The 23,342-nt window shown below is 35.8% G+C and overlaps 1 protein-coding gene across 3 annotated transcripts in view; it reads left to right on the top strand.

The window, feature by feature from the left end:
* LOC108990281 overlaps positions 1-10,169 on the top strand; it is a 655,370-nt gene extending 645,201 nt beyond the window's left edge. For 2 of the 3 annotated variants that reach the window (XM_035691900.1, XM_018965242.2), the window contains 8 exons: positions 1,165-1,616; positions 4,491-5,009; positions 5,141-5,290; positions 5,542-5,652; positions 6,934-7,041; positions 8,000-8,047; positions 8,164-8,591; positions 9,472-10,169. In XM_035691900.1, coding sequence (XP_035547793.1) covers positions 1,184-1,616; positions 4,491-5,009; positions 5,141-5,290; positions 5,542-5,652; positions 6,934-7,041; positions 8,000-8,047; positions 8,164-8,591; positions 9,472-10,080 — 2,406 coding nt within the window. In that variant the 5' untranslated portion in view covers positions 1,165-1,183 and the 3' untranslated portion in view covers positions 10,081-10,169. The remainder of the gene's footprint in view (positions 1-1,164; positions 1,617-4,490; positions 5,010-5,140; positions 5,291-5,541; positions 5,653-6,933; positions 7,042-7,999; positions 8,048-8,163; positions 8,592-9,471) is intronic. The other variant, XM_035691899.1, reaches the window with a different exon arrangement.
* The last annotated feature ends 13,173 nt before the right edge of the window (positions 10,170-23,342 follow it).

Genomic DNA, 23,342 nt, shown 5'->3' with positions numbered 1-23,342 from the left:
TGAGAGACCACTATTATATCTCATGGCGAGGCTAGAAATCGGACAGAACAAAATCTTATACCTTAGGGGGTTTCAGATACAATGCAATAACATAAATAGTATACTAAATAGATAATATCATAGAATCGGACCAACGTTTTAGATTTCATATTCACATTTTATGCCATAGAGAAATATAGTACGAAAATTATTCATGTCTACATCAGCCATAATAAAATGTCACATTTCAATGTTTAAATATAGAGACTAGTGCAACAAATAATTGAGACAGTTTTCCTAACAAAATATGCAAGTTTTTTACAAAAATTAATGTCAGTCACTTTTAGGCAAAATTTACCGTAGGAGCACTGCTTACCTTAATTTTACACATTCTCTAAATTTTTCCACAACAGTGCCAAACGAATATCATTCCTCAACCTTTAAAATGGGCATGTAACTTGTGTAAATTTCTACTTAAGCACATACTCGTAATTAAAACCTGAAATATTTAATTAACCTTTATTTCAATAACCATGAAAATCCTCGTAACCCTAAAACTATGTCCACATCCACACATTTGTTTTCTCTTGATTTTATTATAGCAAATAGTAGTAAATAATAACTACGGTCAACATGACTAGTAGACATCGAAAATATATCATCAAAGAGTGTTTCATAGATTTTGCAATATGTTTCTCTTGTTTCCTTGATTCTCGTCCAAGACAGGGTTTGAGGTTTGTTTTCTTATTCTTTATATAGGTCCTCTTTGTAAGGAAAAGGTCATATATAAAGTAATAAGAACATAGGTCCTCTTTATATAAATTGAAATACACTAGACGAAGATCAGGGCCAACGTTGTTTACCATTTTCTATCATCTTTCAGTATCATTTAGCACCGGCATGGTGATAAAAATACATATTATTAATACTCTATTTCACGTGCGGATCAGATGCTCACAACAAATGGAATATTTATTTAGAATGAATTGAAAGGTCAAGGTTCAAATTCATGAATTCTATTCAAATACCATTCATGTGAAAATCCTTATCCTGAAAGACCTAAGTCAAAGGGAAGAGATAAATTTACTTATTTATATCCATAACAGGAAATTGAAATGCGTGTCATGATGTCTATATATCTTTCAAGTTTCATCTAATTTTATATATATTTCTTGATTTTGACAGATTGAACATTGCTACAAGTATGCTCTCAAGCACAATTGTTCTTGAGGTTCTTAGAAATGACAATTACATGAATTGGAGTGCTTGCATTAAAAACTATCTCTTGGCTCAAGATCTTTGGGATATTTTCGAAACAACCACAGAACCTCCAAAACCAGAAGATGATGCAATGGAATTCAAAGCTTGGAGGAAGAAGAATGCTGCAGCTTTGCATGCAATTCAGATTTCATGTGGGGTGGAAATACAATCTCAGATCAATGATATCAGTTCTGCTAAAACTGTCTGGGAAATGTTGCCTAAATTAGTGCACCAACCACCATCGAAAGGAGCTAGTTATGACCCAGTGGCTGAGCAGGGAAACTCATTGAATATCCCATCCAGTAATGTTCATGAGGATGGATCAATGATTACACCTGATCAAAAGGTTGAACCAAGTAGCTCCGCAAACAACCCAGGTCTCTCTGTCTCTCTCTAAAGCAACATTAACATTATTGAACCCAAAAAAAAAAACATAAGATTACAATTAGGGACAAGGAAGACAAAATGATGACATGCCCATTATTGAACGAGATGTTTTCTTCTTTTTATTTTATTGTCTATTGTTGTTTGCGCAAAGTTTTGGCAAATTTCACTAAATTCTACTGTGAAAGCAAGATTTTGTGATTACCTTTAAGGAGCAATTTTCTTGTTACTATGAACTGAACTAAAAGCATAGAGAACTTTTCTTTGCTATTTACTCTATTTTAAACAAGTTCAAGATATAAAATAGAAGCATAAGCCATGGAGGCATGTAGGATTACTATAGGTGAATGTGATATACTCGAGCGGACCATCGAGATTGGCTAGAAGCCTCTAAGATAGGCTTGAGGATGTTCCCAAAGATTGGCTCGTGGAGGTCCCTTCGAGTAAAATATTTCCCTTTTAATCTAGGCGTGCTGAGTGTGTATACAAGAAAGACCAATTTTTGGGCAAAAGCATAGGAGCATTGCTTACCTGATATTTTACAGTGTACTATCTAAACCTCAAAACAAAAAAGTAGTAGAATTACAATCTAGATAACAAAATCAAACCATACCAATATTTAACCAACTTAAATAACAAAATTTTATAATCCAAACCATAGGTTAAAAAGAATCGAAATACATGGGCCCGTATGCACCCATACGCAACCCAATCTAATTTAGTCCACTGGGTGCCTCAAGTTTACAATGGCCCAAGCACAACGTACCACAAAGGTACTACTCCACCACAAGGTTCCTCATCTTCCTCGGATTCATTTATAATTCCAGAATTTTAAAACACCAATCCACAAATATTGGTTGTTCAGCCACATCCATTGTATATATTAAACCTTTTTTTGACACTTGAGGGTATCTATTATGGTTATTTTTTTCTTTCCACTTTATATGTACATTGAATGGTGTATATGAATGATGAGAAGATAATGTTTGAAATGGACATAAATTTCAACCCAAGCCATTATATCAATTAGCCTAAGAAATCCCTTTTAAAGATCATGATAAATGAAGTTACAATTAGTGTTGTTCGTAGTACATGAAGATACTTTTATTGGTTATATAACAAATGACCGCCTTGGCTCGCATTGTTAGCTAATTTAACATTGATATAATGAATTCATACTATGCATTTTGGGCTAAGAATGTCTTTTGAAATTGAACGTGAATATAATAATCCAATAGAATCTTCTTTCTAGCTAAAGCAAAATATTGTTTTATGGGTGTCTATGGGCAAAATGGGAGAATATAAGAGGCTTATTCTAATTAGATGTTCCACATGCCCATATCTCAATACGTTTGTACTAGTCCATATCAAATCGGTTATTTAATGAGTTATAATGGGTTAAAACCACACTAGGGTTTCCATGATGGCCAAGAAATTAATCTATTCAATTACAGATGGTTAATAGTTCTCCCCTATAACATAATTGTGCCCTAGATATTAGGTGAAACTCATATGAAAAGTTGTTAGTGTGATAATCATTCTCTCGTAGTCAGGTCAATTCTCCATCAAGTTACAATGGAGAGAGGTATGTTTTCTAACTCGTATAATTGTATTAATTGGATATTGTGGTTCAGATTGAAGATCCTAATATTAATGTTTGATGTTAAAATATTTAACAAATTAGTTATGCAATAGGCATGTCAATATGTGATCAATAGCAATGCAATTTAATACTTCGTTAATAAGATCAGTCATGAAAAACATGCGAATGTCGAGCACTTGAATGTTTTGTGCCATAACAGGATAGCACTATGGTTCGGATGTGCATATGTATTAGTCTTGACCGCCTAGGCGGGTGCAAGTGTGCACTCGCTTCTCTTGTTGGCTTTTCATTGGGAGATGGGAGGAGCTCCCTTGAAATGGGGAGCTCACCATGAGGGTAGATGTTAGAGCTCAAGTAAACAAGGAGCTTACCATGCATGCCAGAAAGGCAAGCTCGGCATGCGAGCACTGTACTCCACGTCCCTTGCTGCCTCATGCGAGTTACTCCAATGGTCTTGGACCAGCAGAGTTCTTTTGGTGAGCTTTCCCATGGGTTTAGGATTAGTTGTTATAATTTCTAAATTACAAAGACGGTATGTTCATGGGCAAATTGAAATAATAACGAAAGGAGATAGACATGAAGAGATTGATGAGAGGACTTGGCTCTTCATTTCTTTTAATATTTCTCCGGGGTCATGCGACCATTTCTCAAAGAGGAACAACTCAATCTCAAGAAGACGCCAACCATTAATGTTGACTTTCCAACCCAAAAGTCAATGGTAATCAAATGATCGAATCTTGGTGGTGACAGTGTTGAACTATCGTTATAGAGAAAATGAATGAAGTTGTAAAAAAAAAAATGAGACTAATACTTGAGTGGTTTCACATTAATCAAGCCTGCAACCACAGTCTATAAGAGAAATTCACTATATATGAATCGAATATGTGCAAAATACAATGTAGTCTTGACATTTTCCTTTGTTAGAAGTTGAAATAAGTCAGAATTTAAATCAATGATTTTAATGACAACACATTGTGATCGGATGAGAATATTACACAACTCATATATTTGCTAGGTTATTAATTAATAATTCTCCGTTTTGTTGCGAGCTTATTTTCCTGACAAGCAACTCATTGCACGTTTGATCGTTGATTGAAAATTCATATGATATTCGAGCAATTTTCGTGACTTATTTACAGTTATTTTTTCCAAGTGATCATTAGGAATTTAGGAGAGAGACGTAGATTTGAATTAATGAATAAATAGTTTCGTTTCGTTTCGTTTCATTTTATTATAAGAAAACAAGGAAATTTACTTGGCGCAGGAAGGCAAAACTTATTTGATACTTGGAACGCGGACTACTATGTGGGGTATGCGCCACTACACAAGGCTTTGCAAAGTGGTGATTGGAATTCTGCAAAAGAATTCCTTGAGCTCCAACCCAATTCAAAGAGCGCAAAAATTACTACTTTGGGCAAGACTGCTCTTCACCTGGCTGTTGAGGCGGGACATGTCCATATTGTGGAAGCGTTGGTGGAGCTACTGTCGGAAGATGATTTGGAAGTACAAGACAATTTCGGTGACACAGCTCTACTGGAGACAACATATAGTGGACAGTTCAAGATGGCGAAGTGCATGCTCAGAAAGAACAAAAAGTTGGTCAGCATGGGAAGAACTAAAGGCAATGGGAGCCAAATGCTTCCAGTTGTTCTGGCTCTTTCAAATGGATATATAAAAATGGCTCGATATCTTTATTCTCTCACTCCGCTGGAAGATCTAATTCCAGAAAAGGGCAGGAGCGGTTCAACACTTTGTACCCAAGCTATATATACCAGAGCTTTAGGTACGAACGTAACAACTTGATCTACGTCAAACTATATATATATATATATATATATATAATCTCCACTGCAATTATTAATTCTATATGGTTTTTTTTTTTAATTATTGTTTTATGTACAACACAACGTACAGATATTGCTTTGGATCTAATCCGGCGCTGTCCACGTTTGGTTCTTGCTCCGGACAAAGAGAACTTCAGCCCTGTATACGCATTGGCTTCTATGAAGTACGCATTCCCAAGTGGACATCGTCTCGTGTTTTGGAAACGATGGATCTCCTCTTGTAAGTATACGCCCACTCTTCTTTCTGTTTACTCTTTTTTTTTTTTTTTTTTTTTCCCTCTCTTTTATCAAATTGTTCCAGTATTTCTGTTCACATATTGCAAGGCCGAATATCATGGTATTTCGAGTACTAAAGTTCACTAAAAAATTCTAAAATCCTGCTTCTTCTATCATTTTACTTTTTTAATTAATGCTGCAAGATGTATATATGTACCAATTTTGTGATTCATTGACATTTATATGATCTGAAAGGTATTCACATTCAATTGGCAAATGGTACGACTACCAATGAAGTTCATTTGATAATTCAAAAAGATGTGGGATGCCAAAGCGATGCAGTAAAAACTAACAGATTATCATCAGGTACGTACGTACGTAGTTAAGCTAGGTTTTCACTTGCAATAAGGATCATATTTTGCACGTACAGATTCATTTCTCTGATCTTGTGGTGTTAACTAGCATAGCTTAAATACTCATGCATTGTCGAACGGACCTAAAATTACTCATTTCACCCTCACCCAGCTAATTCCACTCCTCTGAGTTGCACTTCATTTTCGCATTTTGACGTTGCAAGGCTTTTATGGCTTGGGCAATCGGCATTAATCTTTGCTCCGTATTAGCCAATCGTCGTTCTCTTGAATCTTTCAGTATTAGTCCGTTGGGGCCGACCTCTTGGGCAACCTATTCTGTAGTTGGACCTTCGGCTCCATGGGCCCCCACGGCCCATTTGCCCAATAGTTAATAATCGAGGTGACAGGGCCTAGTAGGAAGGATGAACATGCCCATGATGCTTGATAATACCGTAAGAGTAATGTTATATACAGTCGTGAAGTGCGCAAGTGTCGTATAGTCATTTTAAAAAAGAGTGGGCTCCACTATTAAAAGTTTATTATTATTTTATTTGGATCATGTATTTATTTATTTTTTTCAAAATGATTATACGACACTTATATACTCTTGATTGTAATTATCATTTCTCATACCATAAATGCAACCGAGATTCTCATTACAAAAAATGGCCCGTTTGTTGTTGGTGACGTTTGAAATTCACGCATGCTCCTTAAGTAAATAAGGAGTGAAATTTGGGGCTAACTATATGGTAAATGGGTCGTTGTGCCCATGGAGCCCAATTTCCAATTACCCAAAAAGCAGCCCAAGAAGTCAATTTGGCCCACGTGAAGGTTGAGATAGTTAGGCAAGCTGGCAATTAAGGCGAGGTGCTACGTCCCTACTAGGAACGACATGGTCGAGAAGTGTGGCAATAAAGATTGGGACAATGTGACATGTTGAATAGATTGATTTGAAGAGGAAGCATGAAGTATGGCCGACATGATCCATTTCATTAATTGGACTTGAAAACTATATGAAAAAATAGTATCAGCAATTGTCATTTCTTAAGAATACCAAATTTGGAACACAACGATGAACTTAATTATAAGTTTCTCTCAATATACCATGGAAGCAAATAAACTTAGTTACAAAATAAGGTTTCAAAAATCCATTTTTTTTTTATTTCTGTTACTTTTTTATATATATACACACGTACCTGACATTGTAGGCAAGCATTGCATGCATTAATAATTAGGCTTAAGCATTTTATAATTTTTAATTTTGTGATTCATTGACATTTATATGATCTGAAAGGTATTCACATTCAATTGGCAAATGGTACGACTACCAATGAAGTTCATTTGATAATTCAAAAAGACGAGGGACGTCAAAGCGATGCAGTAAAAACTAACAGATCATCAGGTACGTACGTAGTTAACTTGAATAAGGATCATATTTTGCACGTAAAGGTTCATTTCTCTGATCTTATGGTGTTAACTAGCATAGCTTAAGTACTCATGCATTGTCTACCCGACCTAACATTACTCATTTCATCCAAGTTGTCGCCAAAACTTTCGCCATAACGAACGGATGTGCCGGTCGAGGGTGGTCCACCTCACCCAGCTAATTCCACTCCTCTGAGCTGCACTTCATTTTTCGTATTTTGACGTTGCAAGGCTTTCATGGCTTGGGCAATCTTCATTAATCTTTGCACCGTATTAGCAAATCGTTCTCCTCTTAAATCTTGCAGTATGAGTCCGTTGGGGCAACTTCGTAGGCTACCAATTCTACAGTTGGACTTTTGGCTCCACGGGTACCCCCGCCCATTTACTTAATTTACTTAAAGAGTAATGTTATATACTAAACTCTCATCCTATTTTAATCGTACTAAGTGGTGTGTGGCACATTCATTACCATTAATTAAATGATAAAGAAGCATACAGTAAATGATCATTTAGTAGTAACAAATATGACACATCATATTTAGTGGGATGATAGTATAGTGTATAGAATTTATATACTATAAATGTAACCAAGATTCTCGTAGCACGATTGCAAAAAATGGTAACGTTTGAAATTCACGCATGCTCCTTAAAATTCGGACAATGGGACATGTTGAAGAGATTCTGAAGAGGATGCATGAAACGACAAATGAATTATCTAGTTGCAAGGCCAGTTGACAAGAAGGGGATCGGAACTCTAGAAGAGGAAGCATGAAACGACAAATAAACTTGATTACAAAATAAGTTTTCACATATGTGTTTGCTACCTACGTTACGTGATGGGAATATGAGCAAATTTCATAGTATTTTAGAATAATATATTTGAACAATCTTCTAATGTGTTCACATGATTAATTTCATTTCTACTTTGTACGTAGTTGGAGCCCTGTTGCGCCGACCATTTTCAAAACTCATTAAACTTTTGGGTACGTAAGTTTCATTCGCCAAATTTATCTCATTTCTTTAACCTTTTTTATCCCCTTTTCTATGTATTAATGTTTCATTTGATTAAATTGTCAATTGTGAATGATTGTTGACAAAGATATGGAGCATTTATATGAAATGAAGTTGGCCCATGAGCAATCCCGCGAACTTCTACAGCTTATGTGCAAAGAAATCTTAATAACAGATGAGGAAGGAAGGGCTGAAGGTAACGTTTATCAAGCCATTTTCCGTTCAATCAAAGAAGGGGTTTTTGAGTTTGTTCACGATGTAGTGAAAGCGAATCCAGATCTTCTGTGGAGCCATGATGGCGATTCAAGAAATATATTCTCGTATGCTGTCCTATGCCGCCAAGCCAAAATCTTTAGTCTTATATATGGAATAGATGTGAAGGACAACATGGCCTATGATAGAGATAACTCCCGCAACAATATATTACATATGGCAGGGATGCCACCAGTTTCCGTTATGCTTAATCGCATACCAGGTGCAGCTTTACAAATGCAAAGAGAATTACAATGGTTTAAGGTCATCTTTCTCACTTTCTATATATATTTATCTGATATACTCTCTTCAATACTGCAAGCCGTGTCTATTTTAGCACAACTGACACGAAATGTGGTGTGGAAGACTATTATATATAGGAAAAGAAAACAACCAAACTTGAGGTGTAATAAGGCATCAATTCAACCAAATGAGGAATCTCATTGAAATTCCTAGACTCCTCATTTGGTTGAATTCATTGGGTGATCAGCCCACGATTAGTCTTTGTGAGCTGGAAATTTGTAGAAATCTAGGAGTTCCATCACACATAAATACACTAAATATTTTTGGTAAGTAGGATTAGGTGTTTCTTTTGTTTTGTGTTATCATTTTCTCGGGTTTTGCAATGGGTTTGATCAGTTTGGGTTATGGTTCTAGCTTTCAGTTTTGTTGTGGAAAATTAAAAGTACCAATCAATTTTTAAAACCGTGAATGGAGTGATCGAAGTACTTCAGGTCCTATGTATTCAATTAGAGTAATATATTCATATAACTATTTTATAATCTATTTTAAATTAAGCCATATGATATTGTCATTTAATTAAAAAATAAAAACTCTTTATTTTAGTAGGGATAAAGCTGAGTTATAAAAAAAAAACTTGTAGGGATATCATCATTACTAATTTTCTTTATTTTTTCCTATTTCTTTCACATACATGAATATATCCTCCACTCTACGTTCCATAGAAAGTCATGATTTTATTTGAATCTAATCAATAAAGGTTTGCCAATGAAGCTATTAAAGTTGATATTTACGCTTCCTTTATTAATTACATGATGAAGTCCTTGGTTCTTGTCATTGATTGATAGGTACTTCAATAAATATTTTGGTAAACTATCTTTAATTTGTGTTACATATTAATTAGGAGGTCGAGAGTATTGTCCATCCAAAGATCAAGAAAGTTATAAATAATGATGATATGACTCCACGAGAGTTGTTTACAAAAAACCACAAGGACTTGATGAAAGAGGGTGAGAAATGGATGAAGGATACAGCAACTTCATGCACAGTCGTAGCCGTTTTGATTCTTACTATAATGTTTGCTGCAGCGTTTACTGTTCCAGGAGGCAACAACCAAGACACAGGCTTGCCAATATTCTTCAATAAAAAACTGTTTAGGCTCTTTATAGTATCTGATGCTCTATCACTATTTTCCTCTGCATCTTCTGTATTGATGTTCTTGGGAATCCTTACATCACGTTATGCAGAAGAAGACTTCTTTAAATCCTTGCCCACAAAGATGATAATAGGCCTTTCTACTCTTTTCTTCTCCATTGCAACCATGATGATAGCCTTTTCTGCAGGTCTTTTACTTATGCTAGGTGAAGATTCATCGATGGTTATTCCTGTCATATCTTTGGCTAGTATTCCTGTCACTCTCTTTGTGTTGATGCAATTTCCCCTTCTTGTAGACATGTATATTTCAACTTATGGACCCGGCATCTTTGATAGGAAAATGAAACGGTGGTTGTAACTTTATCCAATATGACCAAAAGACATTCAATTCGCAATTGAGAAAGTTGTCAACATTTATATATTTTCTTTTAATTAAGTTAATTTTCAGTTGGATTGTGTTTCATACTTTGTCGTTTCTTTTCCTTATACCTATTACATTTCATCATAATTAGGTCATTAGTGCATAATACATTTTGGTATGCCTTTTAAATTTTTAAATTTATTTCTTTTTCTCGATTAAGATTCGCCCCTATAAACATTTTTAGGAAAAGCCTAGCTCTCGTGCTATGTACGGGTGGCTCAAAGCAATGCAATTCAGGCGACTGCCTATTGCCCCCCAAAATGCAAATTAAAGCCCCCTTTTTGCAACTCATGAACAAAGTCCACATAAATCTATTATATATTCTTTTAGAAGAAACAATCCATAAAGGGCCAGTTTATTTTATACTTTGCTCATCAAAAAAAAAAAATAAGGCCTTTGCAACTTAAAATTTAAAAAAGCCTTGTGTTGTATTAAATACACACATTCTTCTCGCTATTTCATCTGTTATAACTTTGAGTTGCTTGTTGTGTTTTCAACTCAGATGCCAAGAATTGTAATGAATACTTATAAGGAAATTGTAAACAAACACATAGACAAAAGTTAAAGAAATGTAAAGGAAACACAAAGGAATTTACGTGGTTCGATCCTAGTGATCTACATCCACGGCAGCAACAGTCTAGAGATTTTATTGAATTGTGATCAAAATACAAATCTTGAGATTACAAGAACTTCTCTCATACACACCTCACTTTCTTGGAGCCTTGCATAGAATGTTCTCTCTGTTTCTCTCTTGTATTTTTCTATACCAGTCATCCCTCAAGTACATAAAGAAGGCCGCTATTTATAGACTTAAACAGAAACTGAGTTTCTGTTTTCCTATAAGCAGGCCACTACTCGAGTCATACCCCACGTGCAGCCAAGTGCACACACTTTAGCTCTAAATGGTTGACACCCTTTATAACAATCTCCACCTTGGAAATCATTTAGAACTTCCAAGCTGTCATTGCTCCTCTTTGACTGTTGCTGCAGATCCCATCTAATTGGCTTGGCAATTTTCCATATTAATCAAGTCCAGACAATGTCTGAACTTTACTGTTGGCAATGACTTAGTCATCATATCAGATGGATTTTCTTTTGTTGGGATCTTTTCTATCCCAATCTCTCCAGCTGAAATGATGTCCCTCACAAAGTGAAGCCTAATGTCTATATGTTTTGTTCTTTCATGGTATACCTGATTTTTAGCAAGATGAATTGTGCTCTGGTTGTCACAATGAACTGTGATATTCCCTTCATACATGCCTAATTCATGAGATATACCCTTTAGCCATATAGCCTCCTTTATAGCCTCTGTCATTGCAATATATTCTGCCTCGGTTGTTGATAAGGCAACAACAGGCTGAAGGTTTGCCTTCCAACTAATGGCACCTCCAAAAGCAGTAAATACAAACCCTGTCAAGGACTTCCTAGTGTCTATATTTCCTGCATAATCCGAGTCAACAAACCCTTCTATTCCACTTCCCTTTTGTGAGTTTCCACCAAACTTCAGTCCCAAACAAGATGTACCAGATAAATACTGAAATACCCACTTGATTGCTTGCCAATGGGGTTTTCCAGGATTGCTCATAAATCTGCTGACTATGCTAACAGCATATGTCAAGTCAGGTCTAGAGCAGACCATAGAGTACATTACACTTCCCACCATGCTAGCATAGGGTATTTTATGCATAAACTCTATTTCTTTATCTGTTTGAGGAGCTCGTGTTACTGACAGTTTTGAGTGTTGCCCCATAGGAGTGCTAACAGATTTTAACTGATTCATGTCAAACCTCTTAAGAACCTTTGAGATATATGCTCTTTGTGATAAGTAGAGTAGTCTTTTCTCTCTATCTCTATCTATTTCCATTCCCAAGATTTTCTTTGCAGGCCCTAGTTCTTTCATTTCGAATTCTGACTTCAGAATGCACTTGACTTGTTCAATCAGTTTTGAGTCTTTACATGCTATTAGCATGTCATCAACATACAACAAGAGATATACTAAGACTTCCCCAACTTTCTTGTAGTACACACAGCTGTCATATCCACTTCTCTTGAAACCATTTTCAATTATGTGAGAATCAAACCTTTTGTACTATTGCCTAGGGGACTGTTTGAGTCCATATAAGGATTTCTTGAGTAAACACACCTGATTGCTGTTGATTTCATTTGAATATCCTTCTGGTGGCTGCATGTATATGACTTCATCGAGGTCTCCATGTAAGAAGGCTGTTTTTACATCCAGTTGTTCTAAGTGCAGGTCTTCATGGGCAGTGTAAGCAAGCAGTAACCTTATAGAGGCCGTGTGTTTGACCACTGGAGAAAATATCTCATTGTAATCAATCCATTCTCTTTGTGTAAACCCCTTGGCTACCACTCTTGCTTTATACCTTGGACCCTCAACCCCTGGTATCCCTTCTTTCCTCTTATATATCCACTTGGACCCTATCAATTTTTGTTTCTCTGGTTTAGAAACCAGTACCCATGTCTTATTTTTGTTCAAAGACTCCATTTCCTCTTGCATTGCAAGTAACCATTTATCAACCTCCTTACTCCCCATGGCTTCTTGATAGGATCTTGGCTCTGATTCCACTATCTCTTCAGCAACTATCAAAGCAAATGCAGTCAACTCAGCATGGCCATATCTCTGAGGTGGCTTTATGACTCTCTTCTGCCTGTCTCTTACCAGGTTATAAGAATTCACTCCACCTTGATTTCTGTCATCTGAGCTTGACTCTTCAATTTTTCCAACTTGTTCATTAAGTTGAGCTGGTGTGGTTTCTCCTTGCTCCACCTCAAGTTGCATGCTGTCAGAAACAGGATTCTGAGTTATCTCAGTAGTTTCCTTTTGTACTCGAGCCATTTGTTGTTCATTGAAAGTCACATCCCTACTAATCAAACACTTCTGTTTCCCAGGTTCATCCACCCACAATTTGTAGCCTTTGACCCCTTCTGGATACCCTACAAAAATGCACTTGAGTGCTCGAGGTTCAAGCTTCAAGCTTGTCTGTTCTTGAATGAGCATATGCTACACAGCCAAATACTCTCAAGTAGTCATACCTTGAGGGTTTTCCTGACCACATTTCTTGAGGGGTCTTGAAATCAATTGCTGATGAGGGACTTCTATTTATCAAATATACTGCTGTAGCAGCAGCTTCTGCCCAAAAAGATTTGGCAGGCCTGAGTTTGATAGAAGACATCTTACCCTCTCCAAAATGGTCCTGTTCATTCTCTCAGCAAGGCCATTTTGTTGAGGGGTTTCTCTCACTGTTTTGTGTCTAGCCAGCCCCTCCTTTTGACAGAAAATGTTAAACTCTTTTGATAAGAACTCTAGTTCATTATCAGTTCTGAGTTTTTTCACCTTTCTTCCCACTTGGTTTTCGACTAGAGCTTTCCATTCCTTAAATTTAACAAATGTATCACTTTTGTTTTTGAGAATATAAATCCATACCTTTCTTGAATAGTCATCTATGATGGATAAAAAATAGTTTCCTCCACCATGAGAACTAACCCTTGCAGGTCCCCACAAGTCTGAATGGATGTAGTCCAGAATATGTTTGGTGTGATGGACTGCAGACTTGAAACTGGTCCTTATGGATTTTCCAAGTATGCAGTCTTCACAAAAAGGTAGTTCTCCCAATCTTTTTTCACCTAACAAGCCTTGCTTCTGAAGTTCTTGCAGACCCCTTTCACTGACATGCCCCAATCTTTTATGCCATAACACTGCCATGTCATCCATTTTCATATGAACAGATGATGCCTCACCATATATTGTTTTTCCTATCAGTGTGTAGAGGCCATTCTTTATAATGTCTTTCATTATTATTAAAGACCCCTTTGTCACCTTTAATACCCCTGATTCTGACTTGAAGGAGCAACCAGATTGGTCAAGCATCCCAAGAGAAATTAAATTTCTCTTTAAATCTGGTATGTACCTAACTTCCTTTAGTAGCCTTTCCATACCATCATGTAGCTTCAATCTGACTGATCCTATTCCTAGAATCTTGCAGGTCTTGTTATTACCAAGGATCACCTGCCCTCCATCTACTTCAGTGAAGGTCTCAAACCATGGTTTTGAGGGGCACATGTGAAATGAACACCCTGAGTCTAAGATCCATTCTTTGCCAGAATCTACCTCAGAGACATTCAACACCTCAGCACTGTCATATCTATCTACTACAACAGCAGTATTTCCTTCTCCCTTAGTTTTATTTCCAAGGTTTTGTTTCCTCTCAGGGCAGCCTCTTTTAAAGTGCCCTTCTTTGTGGCATACAAAACACTTGAGTTGTTTCCCTTTTGATTTTGATCTTGATTTGTTATTCCTTCCCTTGTGACTTTGTTTTTCTGTTCTACCCCTTATTGTCAAACCTTCCCCAGTTTCTGTTTTTGTGTCAGTTTTGTTTTGCAATTCTCTTGAGTGCAAAATAGACTGCACTTCATCTAAGGTCAAGCTTTCTCTACCATACATTATAGTCTCTTTAAGATTTGCATAAGAGGTGTCTAAAGAACTTAATAACAGAATAGATTGATCCTCATCATCAATTTTAATGTCTATGTTTGCAAGATCCAAGATGATTTTGTTAAACTCATCAAGATGTTCTTCCATAGACATACCTGGGTTCATTTTAAAGGTGTAAAGCTTGGTCTTCTTGTGGAGTCGATTTGCCAAGGATTTGGTCATATAGAGGCTTTCTAACTTTAGCCAAACCCCTGCTGCTGTCTCCTCCTTGGCAACCTCTCTCAAGACTTTGTCACCAAGGGAAAGAATTAGAGTGCTGTGGGCCTTCTGCAAGATCTCAGTTTTCATTTTTTCAGACAAAGAACTCATGTTCTTTTCACCAAGAAGTGCATCCTGAAGGCCTTGCTGAACTAGGAGAGCTCTCATCTTGATCCTCCATAACCCAAAATCATTTTTTCCATTGAACTTCTCTACATCGAACTTGGCATTTCCCATCTGAAACTCAGCTCTTGATACCACTTGTTATAACTTTGAGTTGCTTGTTGTGTTTTCAACTCAAATGCCAAGAATTGTAATGAATACTTATAAGGAAATTGTAAACAAACACATAGACAGAAGTTAAAGAAATGTAAAGGAAACACAAAGGAATTTACGTGGTTCGATCCTAGTGATCTACATCCACGGCAGCAACAGTCTAGAGATTTTATTGAATTGTGATCAAAATACAAATCTTGAGATTACAAGAACTTCTCTCATACACACCTCACTTTCTTGGAGCCTTGCATAGAATGTTCTCTCTGTTTCTCTCTTGTATTTTTCTATATCAGTCATCCCTCAAGTACATAAAGAAGGCCTCTATTTATAGACTTAAACAGAAACTAAGTTTCTGTTTTCCTATAAGCTGGCCACTACTCGAGTCATACCCCACGTGCAGCCAAGTGCACACACTTTAGCTCTAAATGGTTGACACCCTTTATAACATCATCTATATTGCATAAGAGTTTGGCTAATCTTGAGAGTATAATAAATGAGAAGAGACATGCAGTATAAGGTGATATAATATGAATAATATTTTCTAAAATTTTTAAAGTATGGTTTGTAAAAAAGACTGTATTTTTAAAGTATGGTGTTAATACATGTGCCATATTATTTTATGCTTACAATTGAAATATTGTGATTATTGTTTGTATATAGTTTGAGAGTTATTGTGAATATATTGTGATATGGACTTGAAATATTTAAATTATTATTTGTGAATGACGTTTGAATATGTTTACATTGTTACAAATATATTGTCCTTAAGCTTTGTTAATACATGTTTATTGCTTACTCAAGTTTAGGAATATGTTAATGCATGTGACATATTATTTTATGCTTACAATTGAAATATTGTGACTATTGTTTGTATAGTTTGTAAATAGTTTGTGAGTTAGTGTGAATATTTTGTGATATGGATTTGAAATATTGTGATAATAATATTTGAAATTAAGTATAACAATTAAAATAACTCTTTAAGAATTATAATAATTAAAACTATATTATAACCTTTGAAATTAAGTATGATAATTAAAATTCAATTTTAAGAATGATAATAATTAAAATGTGATAATAATATTTGAAATTAAGTATAACAATTAAAAGTAACTTTTTAAGAATTATAATAATTAAAACTATATTATAACCTTTGAAATTAAGTATGATAATTAAAATTCAACTTTAAGAATGATAATAATTAAAATGTGATAATAATATTTGAAATTAAGTATAACAATTAAAATAACTTTTTAAGAATTATAATAATTAAAATTAAAGTATAACCTTTGAAATTAAGTATAACAATTAAAATTATACTTTAAGAATGATAATAATTAAAAGTATAATATAACCTTTAAAATACTCTTCAATACTGAATGAACTAAAGAGTAAGTAAATAATAATCAAATAAATGCTTATATAAAAATTATTTATTTATTGTCTATATAAATAAATAACTCACTGAATTAAGTATAACAATTAAGATTATAATTGTGAAATGATAATAATTAAGATTGTATAAAATCTTTTTGTATTTTGCTCAAAGACAATGTCATTGAGAACACTTAAATGATCTAAAATAATCATATCTTCACTCATCTGCAGTGTATGAAACTACTCCTTCAGGTATACCCGATTTGAGACGCCCTTTTGTCTAATACAACTCTTCTAGCTTTTCTCAGAGTTCTTTTGCCGCAGATATTCCATGTACATTTGCAAGGACATTCTTGGCCAAGCACTGACGTATCGTACTTGCTGCTCTCAAATCCAAATCCTCTCAATCTTCATCGCTCATTACAAATCTACTCTTTGTTTCATCAGTCACACTAGTATCACTGCTGACTTCAGGGGTTGGTCTGCCTTCCAACGTCGTGTGTAATCCTGATTGAATCAAAACATCCTTGACTTGAACTTGCCACAAGCCAAAATTGATTCTCCCGTCAAATTTCTCCACCTCATATCTGATAGAATTTGAAACCTTACTTCATGACATTGCTTCGATGGATTTTACCATAGAAATGAATAGTACTCACTAAGTAAATTCCTAGGAAAAATTATTCTCTCCTAGACAGAACTTCAAGATTCCCAAGAAAGATTGGAGGGTCACACTGGACCACTTAAATATCAATCTCATAGACAGAACCTCCTTAGATTGTACGTATCCACACTATCACACCAAAGCTCCACCCACCAAAAAGAACCTAGTGACTCTGATACCACTTGTTAGGAATTTGGACCTCCCAAATTCACTCCTAGGATCCACTTTCTGGTGAAATATGAAGAAAAACAGAGAAATAATAACAACACAAGAATTTACGTGGAAACTCCCAAAACAGGAGAAAAAACCATTAGACCCAGAGAAGAAAATACACTATGTGAAAAATTATTACAATCACACAATTTTTCTCCTCATCCCAAATGACTCCCACAAAACTTTCCCACTATCAAAACTTTAACTCTCACCTTTTTTCTTTTTACAGGAAAAGGTTAATGGAGGAATTTTACTAGAGCTACAAGTTACTAATTAAGCTTATGACTTAGTGTAATTAACTAAGGGGCCAAAAACCATATTTATAGGCCTTGAGGCCTGCTCCTCAACTTTTCCCATCGGTATGGGACTCTAAAGTAGCAAACTCAACAATAATGTCAAACTATATCGTTTTTAGTTTTTCTACTGAAGTTTTGAGAACGCCCGGGATCAAAATATATAGCTTGTTTCAGATCATGCATATATCTTGGTGAACTGGAATTAGTTGAAGTACTTCAAGGGAACTAATTAATATATAGTTGGCTAAAAGAATGTTATATAGATCCTATTAGAATTCTGTAGCTGCTATTGTACTAGATCGACGTGTTTATACTAAAACCATTGAAATTAATTCTAGACTAGAATTAGAAATTTTGATATTATTAAAACCTTTTAGCCATTATTTTTTCATGATTATCTCTTGTTGTGGAAATATTTGTTATTTCATCTTCACTTACTCACAATTTGATACCATGTTGGGTGATTGACACACCTTTAGGGCTGCATTTGGATGTTAAAATGAGTTGAGTTGAGTTGATAAAATATTGTTAGAATATTATTTTTTAATATTATTATTATTTAGGAATTTGAAAAAGTTGAATTGTTTATTATATTTTGTGTTGAAATTTGAAAAAATTGTAATAATGAGTTGAGATGTGTTTAGCTTCCCAACGTATATTAAAATGATCTTGGGTTCGGATATACTACAATGACACAAGGAAGATTTGTAGTGTATCTAGCCGGTTCATACCTTAAAAAGATTACTCAATATTATAATTGGAAATCCTTCGAAGTGATTAGTAGTATATAGAAGGTTAGGTTTTGATAGTGAGTTGAGATGAAAGTTAAAACTTGAGTAAAATATTGTTAGAATATTATTTTTTAATAATATTATTATTTTTTGTTTTGAAAAAAATTGAATTATTTATTGTAATTTATGTAGGAATTTGTGAAAATTATAATGATGAGATGAGATGAAATAAATTGAAAGTGTTTCTCAATCCAAAGCCTAAATGACAATAACTTTTCATTCCCAAACAATGTAAAATTGAGACATTACGTCGGAGACAATAATGTTCTTTGAAATTTTCTATTCTATTAGATCAGAGTCCGGCAATGTTACACAATATATGGAATGAGCATACCATGATGTCTCTAGATGTTCCGATTTTCATCTAATTACATAATTCTTGATTTTAGGAGATTCATGAGCATGTCGACAAATATTCTCTCAAGCACAATTGTTCTTGAGGCACTTAGAAATGAAAATTACGAGAATTGGAGTGCTTGCATTAAAAACTATTTCTTGGCACAAGATCTTTGGGACATTTTCGAAACAACTACAGAACCTCCAAAACCAGAAGAGTTACTCGAATTCAAAGGTTGGAGGAAGAAGAATGGAGCGGCTTTGCATGCAATTCAAATCTCATGCGGAGTGGAAATACAGTCTAAGATCAAGGATAGTAGTTCTGCCAAAACTGTTTGGGATACATTGGCTAAATTAATGAGCCAACCACCTAATCCAAAGGTTGACCCAAAGAGCTCGTCAAACAATCCAGGTACTCTCTCTCTCTCTCTCTGATCTCTCTCACAATTCCTACTTTAGCTAGATAATCCTCTGCTAGGTGGAATTGAGAAAACAGTTCTTTTAAGTTCTAGCATTGATGGCTGAGCTAACATGTCATTGTCATCATGATCAGTAACAACTAGCTAGCATAAGGTATTATAATTACATTCAACAATTCATGATCTTGGATATCTAAAATAATTTTTTTTTTTTTTGAATCAAGAATCATAAACCTGTGTATTAACTTTGAGTAATGTCATCAATACATTGCTTTTCCGTATCTATCCTATCAGAAATAAAAGTTGGCATATCTTCCATCCAAATAAGTTCTGATTCCAGACATAAGGCTTGCTTAGCTAATTAATGAGCCACTTCATTTGATGTCCTGTGAACATACTGCACCTTCCATCCTTGATGCTGTTGTAGCATCTTCTTGGCATCGTGAATTATACTCTCATAGATTGGATAATCAGTATTATCTTCATTGATAGCTTTCACAATATTTTGTGCATCACCCTCGAACATTACTCTATGATAACCAAGGTCCCTACTGATCTCCATAGCTTTCCAAAGTGCCATACATTCTGCTGTTGCAGGGTGTTGCACATATTTCTTTTGATCACAGCAGGCTGTTAGTGCTTCCCCCATTTCATCCCTTATAACTATGCCAATTCCCATTTTTTCCTTTTTTTATCAATAGATGCATCCCAATTAACTTTCACCTGTCCTCTGTTAGGTTTCTGCCATCTCGTTGGTCTCCCTATATTGCTGCTATGAAGATTCTTCTCTGTCTCTGATTAAGCCATTTTGAAATCTCTAATCTATTCTCTTGCTGCATTGATAATTTGGCCAGGGGATATGAATTTGTTTTCAAAAACAAGCTGGTTTCTTCTTATCCATATGTTCCATATAATCAAAGCCACTTCCTCCATTTCCTCTTTAGCTAATTTTTGCATCAGTTTCTCTAGCAGTTCCAGCAGGTTACCCTCATTGGTTTTCCACTTTTGGATTTTAGAACAAGTCTCACACCAGACATCATTAGTAGCAACACATTGCCACAACACGTGTATGACAGATTCCTTTTGTTCCTTGCATATTGGGCATACATCATTCTTTACCAGTTTCTTGCTCAACAAATTAGCTCTAGTAGCCAGAAAGTTGTTCCCAGCTCTCCACAAAAACTGTTTGACTTTCCCTGGTACATCCAGGTGCCATATCTTAACCCATCTTTGGTCATCTTCCATCTCCTTTGAAGATTCACCTTTAAAACTTCTCTTCCTTTCTAGTTCAAGATAATAGGCACTTCTAATTGAGAAATGACCTTTATTAGAAGGGACCCATACCAGCTTGTCTTCACCATCCATCCTACTCAAAGGTAAGCTAAGAATCTGGTTCACCTCATCCTCACTAAATAAATCTCGGATCAATGCTTCATTCCATACCTTCTCCTCTTGCACAATCAGTTCCTCAACCTTTGCCTCCTCATTCAATCTTGAAACTGGGGATTGAACTCTAAAAGATGAAGGAGTTGTTAGCCATTTATCCCCCCAAATTTTAATACTTCTTCCATTTCCCACCCTCCACCTCAAACCTTCCTTGATCAGATCAGATGCCTGCCAAACACTTTTCCAGATTTGTGAAGGTCTGCTGCCCAGCTTTGCACTTAGGAAGGATGAGTCTTTAAAGTATTTCTGCTTGTAAATCTGAGCCACTAAACTTGAAGGATTATTCAAAAATCTCCATCCTTGCTTGGCTAGTAATGCTAAGTTGAAACACTCCACATTTCTAAACCCAAGCCCTCCTTTTTGTTTTTGTTTTCCCAGTTTTTCCCAACTACTCCAATGAGCCCCTTTTCTGGTTTTCTGATTACACCACCAGAATTTGGCAAACATACTATTAAGCTCTTGACAGAGTCTTTTTGGGAGCAGAAAGACACTCATAGTATAGGTTGGGACTGCTTGAAGAACAGGCTTAATTAACACCTCCTTTCCTGCAGTTGATAGAAAATTGTTTTTCCAATTTGTGATTTTTCTCCAAACCCTTTCCGTTATGCCTCTGAAAGTGTGGTATTTGGACCTTCCAATAACTGGGGGCAACCCCAAGTACTTCTCATAAGTCCCTACCATCACAGCCCCACCAGCTTCTCTTATCAACCTCTTATCAATAAGGTTTGTATTTGAACTAAAATAGATTGCAGATTTCTCTTTGTTAAGCACCTGGCCAGAGGCAATCTTGTACACCTGCAACATTGCTTGAATTTTCTGCCATTCCTCAACTTTAGCCCTTCCAAATAAAACACAGTCGTCTGCAAACAATAAATGATTTACTCTGCAACCCCCTCTTGCCACATTAACCCCTCTTGTATCCCCATGTGAATCAGAAAAATTGAGAAGAGTGGATAAGCCCTCTGCACAGAGAATAAAAAGATAAGGAGATAGTGGATCTCTTTGTCTCAATCCTCTAGAAGGGTAAAAAGTAGAACCAGGCTGTCCATTCACCAATACTGAGTAAGAAACAGTTTGAACACACCCCATTATCAAGTGAATCCACTTATCATAGAACCCCATTCTACCCATGACAGATTCAAGAAAATTCCACTCTATTCTATCATAAGCCTTTGACGTGTATAATTTAATAGCCATGGAACCAATCTTGCCCTTCTTTCTGGCCTTCATAGAGTGCAAAAGTTCATAGGCAACCATAATGTTATCGGTTATTAATCTCCCTGGAATAAAAGCACTTTGGTTTGGAGATATAATGAGGTCTAGAAATTTCTTCATCCTATTTGCCAACACCTTAGACATGATTTTATAAGCCACATTGCATAAACTAATGGGCCTATACTCACTAACTTTATTGGGGCTCTTAACTTTGGGAATTAGAGCTATTAAAGTATGGTTTAAAGAAGGGTCGAAAGGATTACCATTCAGCCAAGAGAGCACAGAATTGCTGACTTCTTCTCCAATTATGTGCCAGTGTTTCTGATAAAAACAAGCTCTGAATCCATCTGGTCCAGGATACTTTAAAGGAGCCATTTGGTGTATTGCTTCTTCAATCTCTACTCTAGTAAACACCTTTTCCAGCCCTTCATTCATTTGAGCACTAACTCGAGGTTCCATCTTCAGAAGGCAATTACTTATTTCTGCTTGACTAGGATTAGAAGAAGTAAACAATTTCCCAAAATAATTGTTAAAGGCTGCTTCTACATCTTCTTTTCTTGACCAGTTTCTACCATTTTCATCACTAATTTCACTGATCTTATTCTTGGCTCTTCTCTGGTTTGCACAACTATGGAAAAATTTTGTGTTTTTGTCCCCTAGTTGATACCAGTTTTGTTTTGCTCTCTGCCTCCACCTTAAATCTTCCTTCTCCAATAGCCTCTCCACCTCCTTTTGAACTGTTTTTATAACTTCTACATTACTACTGCATTCCCTTTTTTGTAACCTCCTCAAAACTTTTGTTTTTTCTTCTAACTCCCTTCCCACACCTGATCCCTTCTGTTTACTCCATCTAGTTAGAGCTTGTTTGCTGATTTCTAGTTTGGAAAGCCTCATTGGATTCTCTTCTTCCCTTATTTCGCCACTACCCCATATCCTCCTCAATATCTCAGAACACTCCTCCTCAAGACCCCAACTAGCTTCATTTCTAAATATTCTCTTCTTGCTCCTTTCCCTATCAACCATCTGGTTCATAAACCATAATAATGGCCTATGATCAGAACACCTAGCTGCCATTACCTCCACCCAACCCTCTTCAAACATATTTTTCCATTTTTCATTCACAACAGTCCTGTCTAGCCTTTCTTTGGTGAAGGTCTCATCTTCATGTTTATTGCTCCAAGTGTATTTGTCCCCTCTCCATCCCATATCATAAAGACCCCCTTCCTCCAAAGCACTTCTGAATGCTGCCATTTGACTTTCTTGCCGCTGTCTTCCACCCTTTTTTTCATCCTGAGCAATTATTTCATTGAAATCACCAATAACCCCCCACCCAATGTTCATATCAGGTTTGAGGGAGGAGAAAAATCTCCAAGAGGCAGATCTCTTACTAGCTTCAGTTTCTCCATAATACCCTGTCAATAACCACTTGTTCAAATCTCCTTCATTGGTAATCCATAA

Source organism: Juglans regia, chromosome 7 (assembly GCF_001411555.2).
Source record: "Juglans regia cultivar Chandler chromosome 7, Walnut 2.0, whole genome shotgun sequence".
Classification (NCBI taxonomy): domain Eukaryota; kingdom Viridiplantae; phylum Streptophyta; class Magnoliopsida; order Fagales; family Juglandaceae; genus Juglans; species Juglans regia.
Note: the sequence above shows the minus strand (reverse complement) of the source record. Positions and strands in the feature narration are given on the sequence as shown.